The 13,962-nt window shown below is 36.9% G+C and overlaps 1 protein-coding gene across 3 annotated transcripts; it reads right to left on the reverse strand.

Moving 5' to 3' along the window:
• Positions 1-2,192: 2,192 nt before the first annotated feature.
• Positions 2,193-13,151, reverse strand: tap1 (transporter 1, ATP-binding cassette, sub-family B (MDR/TAP)). Of its 3 annotated transcripts, none has more exons than XM_046833965.1 (13): positions 13,006-13,151; positions 11,019-11,356; positions 10,403-10,595; positions 9,493-9,607; positions 9,284-9,414; positions 8,447-8,652; positions 7,549-7,746; positions 6,965-7,093; positions 6,687-6,875; positions 5,757-5,930; positions 5,432-5,591; positions 4,677-4,813; positions 2,193-3,879 (listed from the first exon to the last, which is right to left on the reverse strand). In XM_046833965.1, exons 2-13 carry the CDS (start codon positions 11,343-11,345, stop codon positions 3,637-3,639), a joined length of 2,202 nt encoding a protein of 733 aa, XP_046689921.1. In that variant the 5' UTR covers positions 11,346-11,356; positions 13,006-13,151; the 3' UTR covers positions 2,193-3,636. The 3 variants fall into 3 exon arrangements, 2 of the variants coding, with proteins under 2 accessions (XP_046689921.1, XP_046689920.1); XM_046833964.1 differs by lacking the exon at positions 13,006-13,151 and adding an exon at positions 12,575-12,938; XR_006923704.1 differs by lacking the exons at positions 2,193-3,879; positions 13,006-13,151 and adding an exon at positions 12,575-12,946 and having other exon boundaries at positions 5,432-5,604; positions 5,718-5,930.
• Between the last annotated feature and the right edge of the window lie 811 nt (positions 13,152-13,962).

Genomic DNA, 13,962 nt, shown 5'->3' on the forward strand with positions numbered 1-13,962 from the left:
GTCCTGTGTGGGCTTTTTATTATTATTATTTATTTATATTATTTCTAACGTTCTGGAAACGTTCTTATAGGAACGAAATTTTTCCACATACACACACACACACACACACACACACACACACACACACACACATATATATATATATATATATATATATATATATATATATATATATATATATATATATATATATATATATATATATATAATTAAGTTCAAAATAACGTCTGGAACATTCTCACAACATTCTCTCATGCGAAAAAAATCACCAAATAGGTACTTTTGTAACTATAAACCAATGGCCAGAAAACGTTCTTGTAATGTTCTTTACTGTTACCAAATACAGTAGGTACTTTTGACACTATAACGTTCTTCCATGGTCTCATATTTAGGATGATCATTAAATAGAAACTTTTGTAACCACCGACTAACATCCTGGAAACATTCCTGTAACGTTCCTTCATTGTCTTGTACCAGGACAATCGCAAAATAGGTACTTTTGTAGCCATAAATTCACACGCCAGAAACATTCCTGTAACCTTCTTTCGTGATCTCAAATCAGAACAATCAGCAAATAGGTACTTTTGTTACTATAAACACGTGTCCCAGAAACGTTCCCACAATGTTCTTTCATGGTCTCATAAGAATCAGAATCAGAAAAATTATTTATTGTCAGGTACTGCAAATGGTTTGGCACAGAGCACTTTACAGATACACAGATACACAATGTGTACACAGTTTTAAAATGAACTTGTATAAGTAAATAAAAACTGTATACATAAAGTGTCTTTGCATGAAAAGTAGTGCAATTAAGAATGTAAAAGTCAAAGTGACTGTCCAAACATATATACAGATACGAGGTATGTACACAATCTAGAGTGAAATAAATATTGTACACAGAAGTGAGTTTGCATAAAAATTAGTGCAATAATCAAATGCGAAAGTGAAAGTGACTGTAAGTTTTTGTGGCATGAGGTCCTGGTCCTGGTGGACAGAAACCAGAAGTTCGTATCCAGGATGAGAGGGGTTGGCTGCTCCAGGTCCTGGAGATGTACAGCTCCTAGAGGGATGGGAGACTGCAGCCGATCACCTTCTCAGCAGAGCGGATGACACGCTGCAGCTTGGCCTTGTCCCTGGCTGTAGATGCAGCAAATTAGACAGTGATGGAAGATGTGACGATAGAATCGAGGATGGCAGTGTAGAAGTCTAAGGAGGAGAAACTTGTTCAGCTGCATACCTCCTCTGCTGAGTCTTCTTGGTGAGAGAGCTGATGTTCTACTCTGTCATGAGCTCCTGGGTGATGGTAGCAGAACGACTCGACAGGAGTCCCACAGGGAAGCGAGCCTGGAACCTTCCTGAAATCTCCTATCATATCCACTGTCTTGAGAGAGTTGAGCTCCAGGTTGTTCGTGCTGCACCATGACACCAGACGGTCCGTCTCACTCCTGTATTTCCGAGTTTTCTTGCTTCTACGGCAGTTTTTAATGGCTATTTTAATCAAGGAGGCACGTAACAAAGTGAAGAGGTTATTTTTCTCCAACCAGTAAAATAAAAAATAGCTACTTTTGTAACTATAAACTAACGTCCCAGAAACGTTTAGTAACGTTCTTTCATTGGCTCGTACATGGACAAGAACAAAAGTGTACTTTTGTAACCATAAACTTACATCCCAGAAACATTCCTGTAACCTTCTTCATGGTCTCCTACCAGAACAATCACCAAATAGGTACTTTTGCTAAAAACCCATGTCCCGGAAACGTTCCCATAACTTCTTCATGGTTTTATACCAGGAAAAACAATACATAAGTTCTTTCTTAACTATAAACTAATATTCCAGGAATGTTCGCACAACGTTATTTCATGGTTTTATAACAGGAATTTATCCAAATAAGTTTATTTGAACAACAAATGCTCCCATTTACAGATGTAACAGGAACATTACAACAAACAAGCAGGTGTTGTATTGATTAACGAGTATGTATGAAAGATCTAACGTGAGATTCTCTAAAAAACATGTTCTTCAGGACGTCAATGGAAACCAAAAACAAACACGTCCTGAAGGTTCTGGGAGCCGGAGTTTAACTGGGTACGTCAGGCAGTTGACACAATTTAATAATGAATCCTTTCACAAATAGCTGAAATCCTTCGAAATTGTTTCATGGACATATAATACAAATAATGAAACAAAGATCAAGATTCTGATTTAGGTTTATTAACAAAGACCTCAGAACAAATTCCAGCCTAAAAAACAACACAACTAACGCATACCAACAACGTGTTCCCACAGACTCAGTTTTGTAGCTTTGCACCGATTCGAACTGGTATATTAAATAACTCAGGAAGCTCGTTACGTCTGATACGTGGAGTTACACTTGCGTGTTCAGCCACACCCTCATATCATCGAACAGAAATAAGCATCACAACACACAAAAAAAACATACAATAAAGTGACATACTGTACGGTGAAAATACAGTGGTTTAAAATAAAAAAATAATAATAATTCACAGGCAGAAACCTTTTTATTTGGAAATTTACAAAAAAAGGGCATTTTAATTGCAAGTTTGAAGCTTTATAGGAAAAATAACGTTTGTGTACTTATTTTATTGATTCTCAATGTTTATGATATTTACACCTAATTTAAAAATCCTATCATTTACATTGCACAAACACATCAACACTTCAGAAGTAGAGAAGACAGCAGGACATGATGAAAAGTAGTGAGTTATGTGTGTATATATATATATATATGTGTTGTTGGGAAAATCGAGACATTATGACATGATCATAAAGAACTGCTTGGGCATTTATGAGCATCTTATGCCAGTATTCCCAAAATCCGTTAATAATGAGAATAATGTTACTGTTGACGACTGTTTTTTTCTCAACATTGTATAAAGGACTGAACGGGGGGGGGGATGATTCAGTTTCATTTCCACTCTCTGCATGTTCTCACATTGTCTTTATAAAAACACTTTCAGCTGCCTAAATTGATGGATTGCGAATAACGAAAGGAGACATTTGGAAGGATTTTGCTGTGTCAGCACTTTTTTTTTTTTTTTTTATCTGATGTAACATAAGTGATAAATTGTTTGTGGATGCCTCTAATATTTTACTATAACCAGTTCAAAAATTCCCACATACGACATAATCATTAAAAAGTTGCCATGGTTTGAGAGGAAGTGATTACTTTTCTATATAATCAAAAGCCCCCGTGTTTTATTCATTATGCAATTTTATATTTTGATGTGATTACCTGCATGTTTTTGTCATGTTCCTGCATGGGCGTTAATAACACTGTTATAAAGCTTTATTTTCAGAGGAAATCGATATTACTCTATATTACACTCTTATAGAAGCACGTTTTAAGGCATCTATAACTATTTAGAGCCACTCATAATGTATTGTTTGTATTTTGTTTAATAAAAGCATCCAATTTTCTGTCTATGATGATCTAAATATCATAAACACACCAATAAGAGGTAAATGATATGTAGACGTTCATAAACATCTTGTCATCTTGTGAATACTGGCATATTTAGTCGATGTCGTCATGTGTTTGATGTTAGGGATCCCCCCCCCCCAAATGAAACAGTACACCATGTGACGCAACTGAACCGGGTGCTAAATTCACTTCATTACTCTGTTGATTCGGAGGTTTCGCTGTCTTCCTGAGCGTTACGATGAAAGCTGGTGTTCTGCAGACGCACAAACTCGGCGTACTGCCCGTCCCTCTTCAGCAGATCGTCATGGCTGCCCTGCTCCAGCACCTCTCCCTTACGCAGGAACACCACGTTGTTGGCCGTCTCAACGCCACTCATCTTGTTGGTGATGAGCAGCACGGAGCGACCGTTCGACTTCTTCAGCAGCGCCTGGTGCACCTGCGAGCAGAACAGTTCACTTTATATGATATTTAGTCTGAGAAAGAATGAAAGTATGGGTTTTGTAGTTAACGAGCTTCCAGAGAAGAAAAATGTCTATACTGTCTATATGCCCTATTCGCAGGTATTCTAACATTTTTCCAAAGTGATTTTTTTATTCATAATATTTATAATTATATTTAGTATACATTTTTTGTAAAAAAAAAACCATTTGTGTTTGAATTGAAATTGTGAATTTATTATTTTTTGTATATTTTATTCCGTTTTCTAAATATGCCTTTTATGTATATATATATATATATATATATATATATATATATATATATATATATATATATATTTTTTTTTATTTTTTTTATTTTTTTTTTATAATTATAGCAAAAATATATAAAATAATTATTTCTTTTAGTCATATTTATATTTTGTATTTATCAAATTGCACATGTATTTTACTAAAAAAAATAAATGTATTTGTATATTTGCTATTTTATTAACATTTTTACTATTATCTTATATTACTATAAATTATATTATATTTTATATATATATACAGTGTATATATATATAATATTATATTCTTAAAATTATTACATTATTATTATTTTGTTAATTTATTTATTTTGTTTGTTTATTTATTTATTTCCTAGTTGTTTTGACGCTTATCGCTATAGTTTCAGCTCCCAGCACCTTGATGTACCACGTGACTGAGATCTGAGGCATTGGACTGTATTAAGGTCTTTTCTCTACAGAAATAAAGGAACAGCAGGCTTAAGAAGGATAAGGAGATGTCAGGTTACCACATGCTCGCTCTCAGTATCCAGGTCACTCGTGGAATCATCTAGAATGAGGATCTGTGGGTTCCGGATCAGGGCTCTTGCTATGGCTATTCGCTGCTTCTGACCTCCGGATACTTTACTTCCTTTTTCTCCGGCATCTATCAGATATAAAGTAAGAAAATGAACACTGTAGCAACGTCTGTCTGTCTGTCTGTCTGTATGTCTGTCTGTCTGTCTGTCTGTCTGTCTGTCTGCCTGTCTGTCTGTCTGTCTGTCTGTCTGTCTGTCTGTCTGTCTGCCTGTCTGTCTGTCTGTATGTATGTATATAATAATGTGCATATTAATGAGATCTTATTAGTGTACATAAAAGTGTAATTATATATCAGAAATATAAATATATAAAAATATATAATATATATACAGTATATAAATATAAATTTAATCCAATGTCATTATATTATGGGATAAAAATCTATAGTAATGTCTCGAACCACTTTCAAATATAACATCTTTGAGAATTTTGTACGGCTTTTATTAACACAGCCAGTTCAATCAGGGCTCCAGCGATGAAGACAACATGGAGATGAAGGTCTAATAAACATTGATATTAAAATGACCCCCGCCCTCCCCCACCACCACCACCACCACCGAGTCCATCACAATGCAGAACGAAAATTGGACTAAATTTTCTCATCAGCGGAGAAAAAACAGGAGGCAGACAGAAGAGTAATAATCATACAGGGCTGATCAGAGACATCTCATCCCCGTCCACTCACCAGTGTCATAGCCTTGTGGAAAGTCACTGATGAATTTGTGAGCATTGGCCAGTTTAGCAGCCTTATACATCTCGTCGTCCGTGGCGTCCGTTTTTCCGTATTTGATGTTCTCTCTGATGGAGCGAGCGAACAGGACCGGCTCCTGAGCAACCACGCTGATCTGAAAAGCAGGAAGTTTTGTAGTAATTTGGAAACGAAGCACAATCATATAATACATTCTAAATATGTCTGAAAATGAATGAAAGGAATGAAATATAATATAGTGCTCATGTCTTTTTGATTTGTGGTACATAAATAAGGAATCTTCGTGTGAAACACACCGCACCTTCTCATGCAGATACTGATCCTTGTAGTCCTGCAGCGGCTGCTCGTCCAGGAATATCTTTCCATCCTGTGGCTGGTAAAACCTCTCGAGAAGCCTGACGATTGTGCTTTTACCGCCATCCGCTGGACCTACCAGAGCGGTGATCTCTCCAGGCTTCAGCTCAAGAGAAACGCCCTAGATGAGTTGAAAAAAAAAACATCACTCAAATCCACAGGAGCATTAAATGCGAAGAACTATGTTACGTGATCGTTAAGGTGTCTGTTAAAAAGCACTGACACTGGAGACTTTCCTTTCCAAAAATATATAATAATAAAAAATAAAATAATTATATATTAATATGTGGAAACTCTCTGGGGATAAACATCACCAGGTATAACAAATGCTTTGATATAAACATGTGAGATGAGGCTATCTGAGGTAACTTCTGACTAGGGTGCTGGCTATAGAATAATAATCGGCACAAATCTGACCAATCAGAATTGAGAACTCGATCACGGAAACCACCAGAGAAGTAAAGACGATGAAAAGTTTTGTAACATGCCAACAGGTGGCAGCACAAGGCTACACGCACAGTCACAGGGAGCAGAGAGCTTCATAAGTCATTGTGCCAAAAGTAGCTGTGTACATCTGGAGCTGTGCAACTGGGTCTATTCTGAACACGTGCGTTCCCACGTCTGCTATTCTGACCACATGTGCACCCTGTAACCGAGCTCCTCCTCACAGGAGTCGGATGATCTCACGTCCGCACTCACCCGCCTCGTATTTGAGGCAGACGCAATTGAAATTGACAGAAGATAAAATGATGTACCATTTATGGCTTTTCACTGTGAACACCATCTATCATATTTCTGTTTCACACCCTTTTACCTTCATGGTGAGTTTCATGGCAGATGTGAACCAGAGGGAAAAAACATAAGTTTCAGTACTCACTTTGAGAACATTCTCGTCTTGCCTCGTCGGATACGCAAAAGTGATGTTGTCAAAGCGCACGTGACCACTGAGAGTCTTGGGAGCTAAAGAACCATCAGGAGGAACATCAGGTTTCCGGTCCACGTACTCGAAAATCTTCTCTGAGGCGCCGACGGCTTTCTTCACTCGAGGGTAGTAGGACATCAGAGCCTGTGGAATCGGTTTGAGAAAAGATCAATACAGTATGATAAGTAAAATATGTAAAACAGTCCCTAAGTGTAACTCAGTACTGGCTTTACCTCTACAGCATGACTAAACTGAAGCTCGTACAGCACGAAAGACACCAGATCACCACTGCTGACATCATTTCCTGCCACCAGCTGGCCTCCATAATACAAGATGCTCACTTTCAAGGCCAGACTGGACATCTGAGTGAAAAGAAGAGTTTTCAGTTATGTTATAAAAATGATACGTATTATGCAACATATGTGTGTGTATATATAGGACAAAAAAATGTAAGCAAACTAACAAATTTTAAGTACTAAATATGAAAATATAACATAATTAAAAATTATTTAAAAAAAAAATAATAGTAATAAATAAAAAAATATATAAAAAATAATTAACAAAAATATAAATATATATATATTGTATTTTATCCATTTTTTCTTCCAAAAAAAAGAATAAAAATATAATAAATATAATAAATAATAAATGTTATATTATATATATTTTATTATTTATTTATTTATTTATTTATTTATTTATTTTGGAACAAACAAAAGGGATAAAATACAAAAAAATATCTATATAAAATTGACACCGTGAAGAAAACAAATGCTTGTAAAAATAAAAGGAAATGTAAAATATATTTAAGTCTCACGCTGTTGGTCCAGGTTGAAGCTGCATAACCAGCCGCTTCCACTTTGTTGAGGGAGTAGGTGTGCTCCAAGCACTTCCTGTATCTCTCCGACTCTCCATCCTCATTGGCGAAGCTTTTCACAGTCTTGATGGAGGAGAACGTCTCAGTGGCCACACTGTTCGATTTGGCGAGAGACTCCTGCACTTTGACTGCGTGTGTCTGGCAGAGGTGGACAGTAATGAAGTTTAAATATCTGTACTTTCTTCTTCTTACACTTTTAAAACAGGCTCGTTACTCGTTTTGTAAACAGTTTGTACCTTTTTTATTTATTACGGCAGTGTTGTGCATTGTGACGGCTAGGTATTAGCATTCAGCTAATTCGCATCAACAGATCTAGACTTCCAGATGAAAATGCCCAAAGCCATATCCACGTTGATATGCTTTACATGGGTTGAGGTGGAAGATCTCCTGCTATAGAGCCCTGACCTTAAACCTACTGAACACCCTGGAGGTAAATTGAAAGCTGACTGCACCCCAGGCCTCCTGAGGCCTCCTCACCTCAACCCAAATCAGAACCTGACTTTTTAATACTAACACCCTTGTAGCAAAATGAGCACAAATCTCCACAAAGAGAATCCCAAAGGAATAAATGTAATTATCAGTGAAAATGTGGAATAAATGTGGAATGGGATGTTATATAAAACACATAGAGATCTAATGTTCAGGTGTCCACATACTTTTGCACTTATAGTGTAAATATATTTAAAGCAGTAGCTTATTCAGAGCAGTAGTTGCACTTCTATTTAAGAGAATTTGAATATTTATAATACCTCCCTTCTTTTGATTTGTCGAAACAGAGTTCAAAAAGCCAGTTGTTGCTCTCTATACTGTTTCTAGATACCGCAAGTTTGAAACCAACCTGGTAGAACCTTCCGGAAAACTCTGGGATGATCCAAATGATGGGAAGGCCGAGGATGGTGAAGATGGACAGGCGCAATGAGAGGAGCAGCATGGAGCCGTAGAGGAAAACTAAACGCATGGTGTACCACATGAGCAGGCTGAGCTCTTCGCTTAGGGACTCGCTCATGTCGTTGGTGTCTTTGGTGATTCGGGACACGAGTTCACCTGAGGAGCAAAACAAACACGTGTATCATTAGATAGATAATAGATAGATAGATAGATAGATAGATAGATAGATAGATAGATAGATAGATAGATAGATAGATAGATAGATAGATAGATAGATAGATAGATAGATAGATAGATAGATAGATAGATAGATAGATAGATAGATAGATCATTCTTCTATAAGTTTTTATTATTTTTTTTATGTACCATATATTTTATGTGCTTGTTTATTAAAATGTAATTAATAACAATAAGTCAGGATGCAATATTTTTGTCATATCACCTCTAGCTGCAAACAAAACTTTTGGCACCCCTCATGTGCTCTTCTGACATGTAAAGAAAGTGAACGCACTTCCCAATGACTATTCTTGAGTAACGAGTCTCAACAACTTACTTAACTTCTTTCAGGTTCGGATATGGTTTACATTTTAAAATTGTATTTGATTAGGAATTTTACATTTTTATGATATGCCTCAGCCTGTTGCAGAGGTTGTATTGACTTGTAAAAAAAAGAATTAGTGATTTAGCTTGGAGGAGGGTTGCCAAATCTTTAGTACAAAAACGCTACACGATTGTTTTTCTAAACGATTCGTTTTCACAGCAAATAATACGCATGCATGCCTGTTACCTGAGGAATTTTGATCGAAGAATGCGATTTCCTGTTTCAGCACACACTCGAACACCTGACTCTGGATGGCGGTGTGTATGAGGCTCATGGTGGTGTTGTAGATGAGATCGCACACGAACTCAAACACGGCGCTGTGGGGGAGGGGGGATAGTGACTAATGAGAATAACGACTAATGAGTCAGAGTGTGCTAGCGAAGTTAGTATTTTACCTCAAGGCCGTCAGGATCGACATGATTTTGATGGCGTTGGCAAAAGCGTCAGGTTCGTCCTCCTTCATGATCCAGTCGGTGATTTTCCCCGTGTAATGAGGAATAGCCATCTCACCTGGGGATGGTGTAAATCAGCTGATATTAGTCGACCTATCACAGGTCAATTATTACCATGTTTTAGTTGTACAGTTACAGTTTACCCACAAATGTCTCAGGAAAATAACAACTCCATTTCACAGCAAACACCACAGCAATCAAACATGGCCGCCACATGCTCAAAGCACACAAACGCCCTCCCTTTATAAAGAGACTCTGGTTCACAAACAAAGTATTTCCTCGTCTCTGTACTCGTACAACTGACAATTTCCGATGTTCATTCTGATTTGCCTTCGGACCTGTTTAGTGTTCACGTTTCCTTTTTTTAACTTTCCGTCGTGGATCGAACGTTTTATGATCAAAAACGTGTTCCTGCTTTGAATTTACCTGCTGTAATTCCACTAATGACTGTTTCCCTGCAAAAGTGTACTTTTATATGCTCTAAATTATGCACAATAATTTTGCAAATGTGAAGAAAAGAACACACACACACACACACACACACACACACACACACACACACACACGTATGACGGATGTGTGTGGGGGTTCCAGGTGTTATAAATAAAATAAAAAGCTCTGCTTCATGAAACAAAAAGTAAAAAAACGATAAAACAAACACAAACTGCTAACAAAATCCCAGGGATTTCCCAGCGCTCAGTCGACACCACCACCACCACCTCCTCCTTCACGTGTGAACAAGTGAAAGCGAAAGCAACAGAAGTTACACTCTGCATCGTCTTTCCTTGCGTTATGTTGCAGACCGAAGTTTGTAACTCAATAACACACGGCAACATAGAACCCAGAAAATTACCGAGAGAGGAAGCGACTACCAGCAGGAGGACCGCCGTGAACCGGCGCTGGTACGGCTTCATGTATCCCAGCAGCCTCTGCAGCGAGGCCTGGCCATTCTGTTTGGGTTTACCCTCGGGCTTTGTCAGGATGGAGGGCACGTAGCGTTCCCACAGCAGCAGCGAGAGAGCCGAAACACCGTAGCACTGAATCAGCTGAACGGGAAATAAAATGGATCTGTATCATGTGATAGATATCTACAATATGGTCAACATTTGATATGTTTATTACTGCATGTCGAAAATGCACTAATCATATAATGGATCATGTAGGAACGATGTATTGGTGTATTTCATTTGTCACAATTATATTATGTTAACATTAATTGGTAAATTCTCCATTCTGATTGGTCAGAAAGTGTTGATTCATTTTCTATAAGTTGGAGCATCTAAAGTGACAAGGACACCTGGTGAAGGAGTCTCCAGTGTCTCCAGTGTTTATTGCTGAATTTATACTTTCTGGTTAACTCAGTAACATAGGAAAAAATATTAATTTTAGTAAATAAAATCTTAATTATTATCAAATTACTGTGAGGAATAAAACACTTCAGGACGTGCAGCCTGTAACCCTTTACTCACTCCTTGCCAGGTGTTCCATCCCCAGGTGAGCTCCAGCGTCGACCAGCCGCATGCCCACAGCAGTGTTACGTATACCGGATAGACCAAACTGTGCACAGCCAGGGTCTGGACTCCATTAGATCTTTTTATCCACGCCGGGCTCGACGGGTAAAAAAAGAAAACGAGGAGAAGGGCTATGAACCTCAGAATCCCTCCGACCCAGAGAGTGGTAAATGAATGTGGAAGGAGAAAAGGCGAGAGTCGGGTCGCCCCGAACGTCATCACCACGGAGACGTCTACGCACAACAGGAGGAAGACGAACAGATAGAACGCCATCTTTTCCTTCATTCCTGAACAAACTTCAAAAATAAAAAGGGAGTTGTTTTAAAAAAGGTTGCAGATGAAAAAAGGAGCAACATTTACATCAATATTTAATTTAATTTGTCAGATTTTTGCAAGTTTCTCGAAACCATGTAGGTCTGTTTTTAGTTAATGTGTATTACTTACTAACGTTTTATGCATTTAACTGGGAATACTATTGAATTAGGGATTGTACGATTCAGAGATTTGCATCGGTGCATCAGATACAATTCGGCATTTGTTACCGCGATGCGTCGTGTTTAACATATTTGCATCTGTAAAAAAAATATTTATTTATATTAATTTTTTAGTAAAGGCTCAATGCTTTCATTATTTCGAAATTGACTAATAATTTGTGAGCAATATTTGAGATGTAGATCGATTTCTCGTCGCTAAACTGATTCTCGAGCGTCACAACACCAGAAGAGTTACACAGAATACGGATTTACATGGCAGAGGTAGAGCTGCGTCTTCCTGGAGACAGAACAGGGAAAAAAAACGATTTTGTTTAATCTTTTTTTTTTTCTTTTTGCACTACGAAGGCCTGTTTGTGAAATGTCAGAAGGTACTTAAGTAAATTGATGATCTTGATCTTGATGATATTGTGCTACACATCTCATCATACTAACAGTTCCACTGAAATACTTTGAAAATAAAACTACATTAGATTACAGAGTCATGGTTTAATTAACGAGTCATTTAATTGATTGGGTAATTAATTAATTAATTGCTTGATTCATTAATATTACAAAAACATAATAATAAGAACCGTAGCAACTTTTTATATAATGTTTTGGTAATAATGCAATATTTTTTTTTTTTTTACAGAAAATATTATGGGCTCTTCTTCTTTATAAGCTCTAGTATATAAACTTTTATAATAAATATTATAAACTCAATCCTGGACACCTTGAACATCAAATATCTCTAAAAAATAAAGCTGATTATTTTGTATATTTGGATATAAAATTCCAGTATATTTTTGTAAATGGTTTGTTTTTCTATAATTGATGTACAATAGTAAATTATTACATGTAGATACTTTCACTTTCACGTTATTGCTTATTTTTGTTCACCACACATCTGACACGATTTGTAAATAATAATAATAATAATAATAATAACAACAACCAACATTCTTCTAGCATCATTCTAGGATTATATTTTTGAAATGTTTATGATTATAATAAAGGAATAAAGTTGAAAGCCGTACTTACACTGTGAGACGCGTTATAAGGCGTTATACTGCTTTGCTGGACTTCTTATGCGTTCTATCACCAATAATTAAATAAATTCACCAAATAAAAAAGCGAAATGAAGAAGTGTGGTGTATTTAGAGAAGGTTTTTGAGTGCAGAAGAGATTCAGGTGTTTACTGCACACACCGCACATGAACTGAACAACGACAGAAAGACACCGAGGGGGAAGAATGTGGGCCGTATCCTAAATAGCGTCCTGCTCCCTACATAGTGTCACTTACATACCATGTCCAATAATGGCTTCTGCGCTCGCGCTAGTGCACTACGCTTTCCGTAGACTGGGCATTCAGGATCGTTAGTAATGTTGTAGATGAAACCGAAAGTAAGTCAGATGTGGGGAAAACCCAGTGTGCGGCCTGTTGACATTAAAATGCACTAAACAACACTTACGTGAAGCTTTGAAAAAGGTTATATCTTCCCAAACTGACGACTTCAAAGCAAAACAAGAAAGAAAAACCAGATACAATGTTGTTATCTGCTTCCTATTAAAAAGAAAAAAAAGCCTCACATCCTCGACCAATCAGGATCAGCGCAGATGAAAAAAATAGCGACATCTGCTGGTTTAAAAGTGCATTCTCTATAGACTGGGGTTTTAATGGTTGCCAGATTGAACCATTTTCACCCAATTTCTTCAAAATGGAAAAGCATTTAGGTTTTTTAAGTACTAAACAATATGGCCAAAAGTTTGTGGACACCTCAACATCACAGCCAGATGCGGTTAGCATTTTAGAGAACCTGAATGTGTAAAAATGGTAAGAGAATGATAAGAAGAAAATTCAGGACAATTAAACATTTACACTGGAGTGTTTATCTATCACGGCCTGCCCAGTCACCGCACCTAAATCCTATTGAACTGCTCTGGGATGAACTGGATCACGAGAAAGATGATGTAAATAAACAATCCGACTGATTTTCTCATGTTGTGTTAAAATGATTTGTAGTTATATGATGCTAAAAAAACGGTTCAGCTTGTAATTAAATAACAGCTGTCAAAATGTCTGAAATGTTCCTGAGCATCAGAGAATTAAAGAAGAGCACTGACTCACTGTACACATGACAGGGATTACTGACTAATATTTTATGCATGATTTGGAAATAATTATCCTGTAATCTCTGGTTTGGTTACAAGAAATTATGTATCGATATCACTGGCAAAACCGAACTCATCCTGTACACACACCATCTATATTATGGACCGTGGAAGGATTTGATAACTGCATAAAACAACAGGAAATCCTATTAAATTGGATGGTGGGTGAATATTATGCTTCCCATTTAGTTATTATTAATTAGTTAGTATCAAAAATGTGAGTTTTACATAATAAAATGGTGCAGAAGTAGAAAATT

Source organism: Silurus meridionalis, chromosome 21 (genome assembly GCF_014805685.1).
Source record: "Silurus meridionalis isolate SWU-2019-XX chromosome 21, ASM1480568v1, whole genome shotgun sequence".
NCBI lineage: Eukaryota > Metazoa > Chordata > Actinopteri > Siluriformes > Siluridae > Silurus > Silurus meridionalis.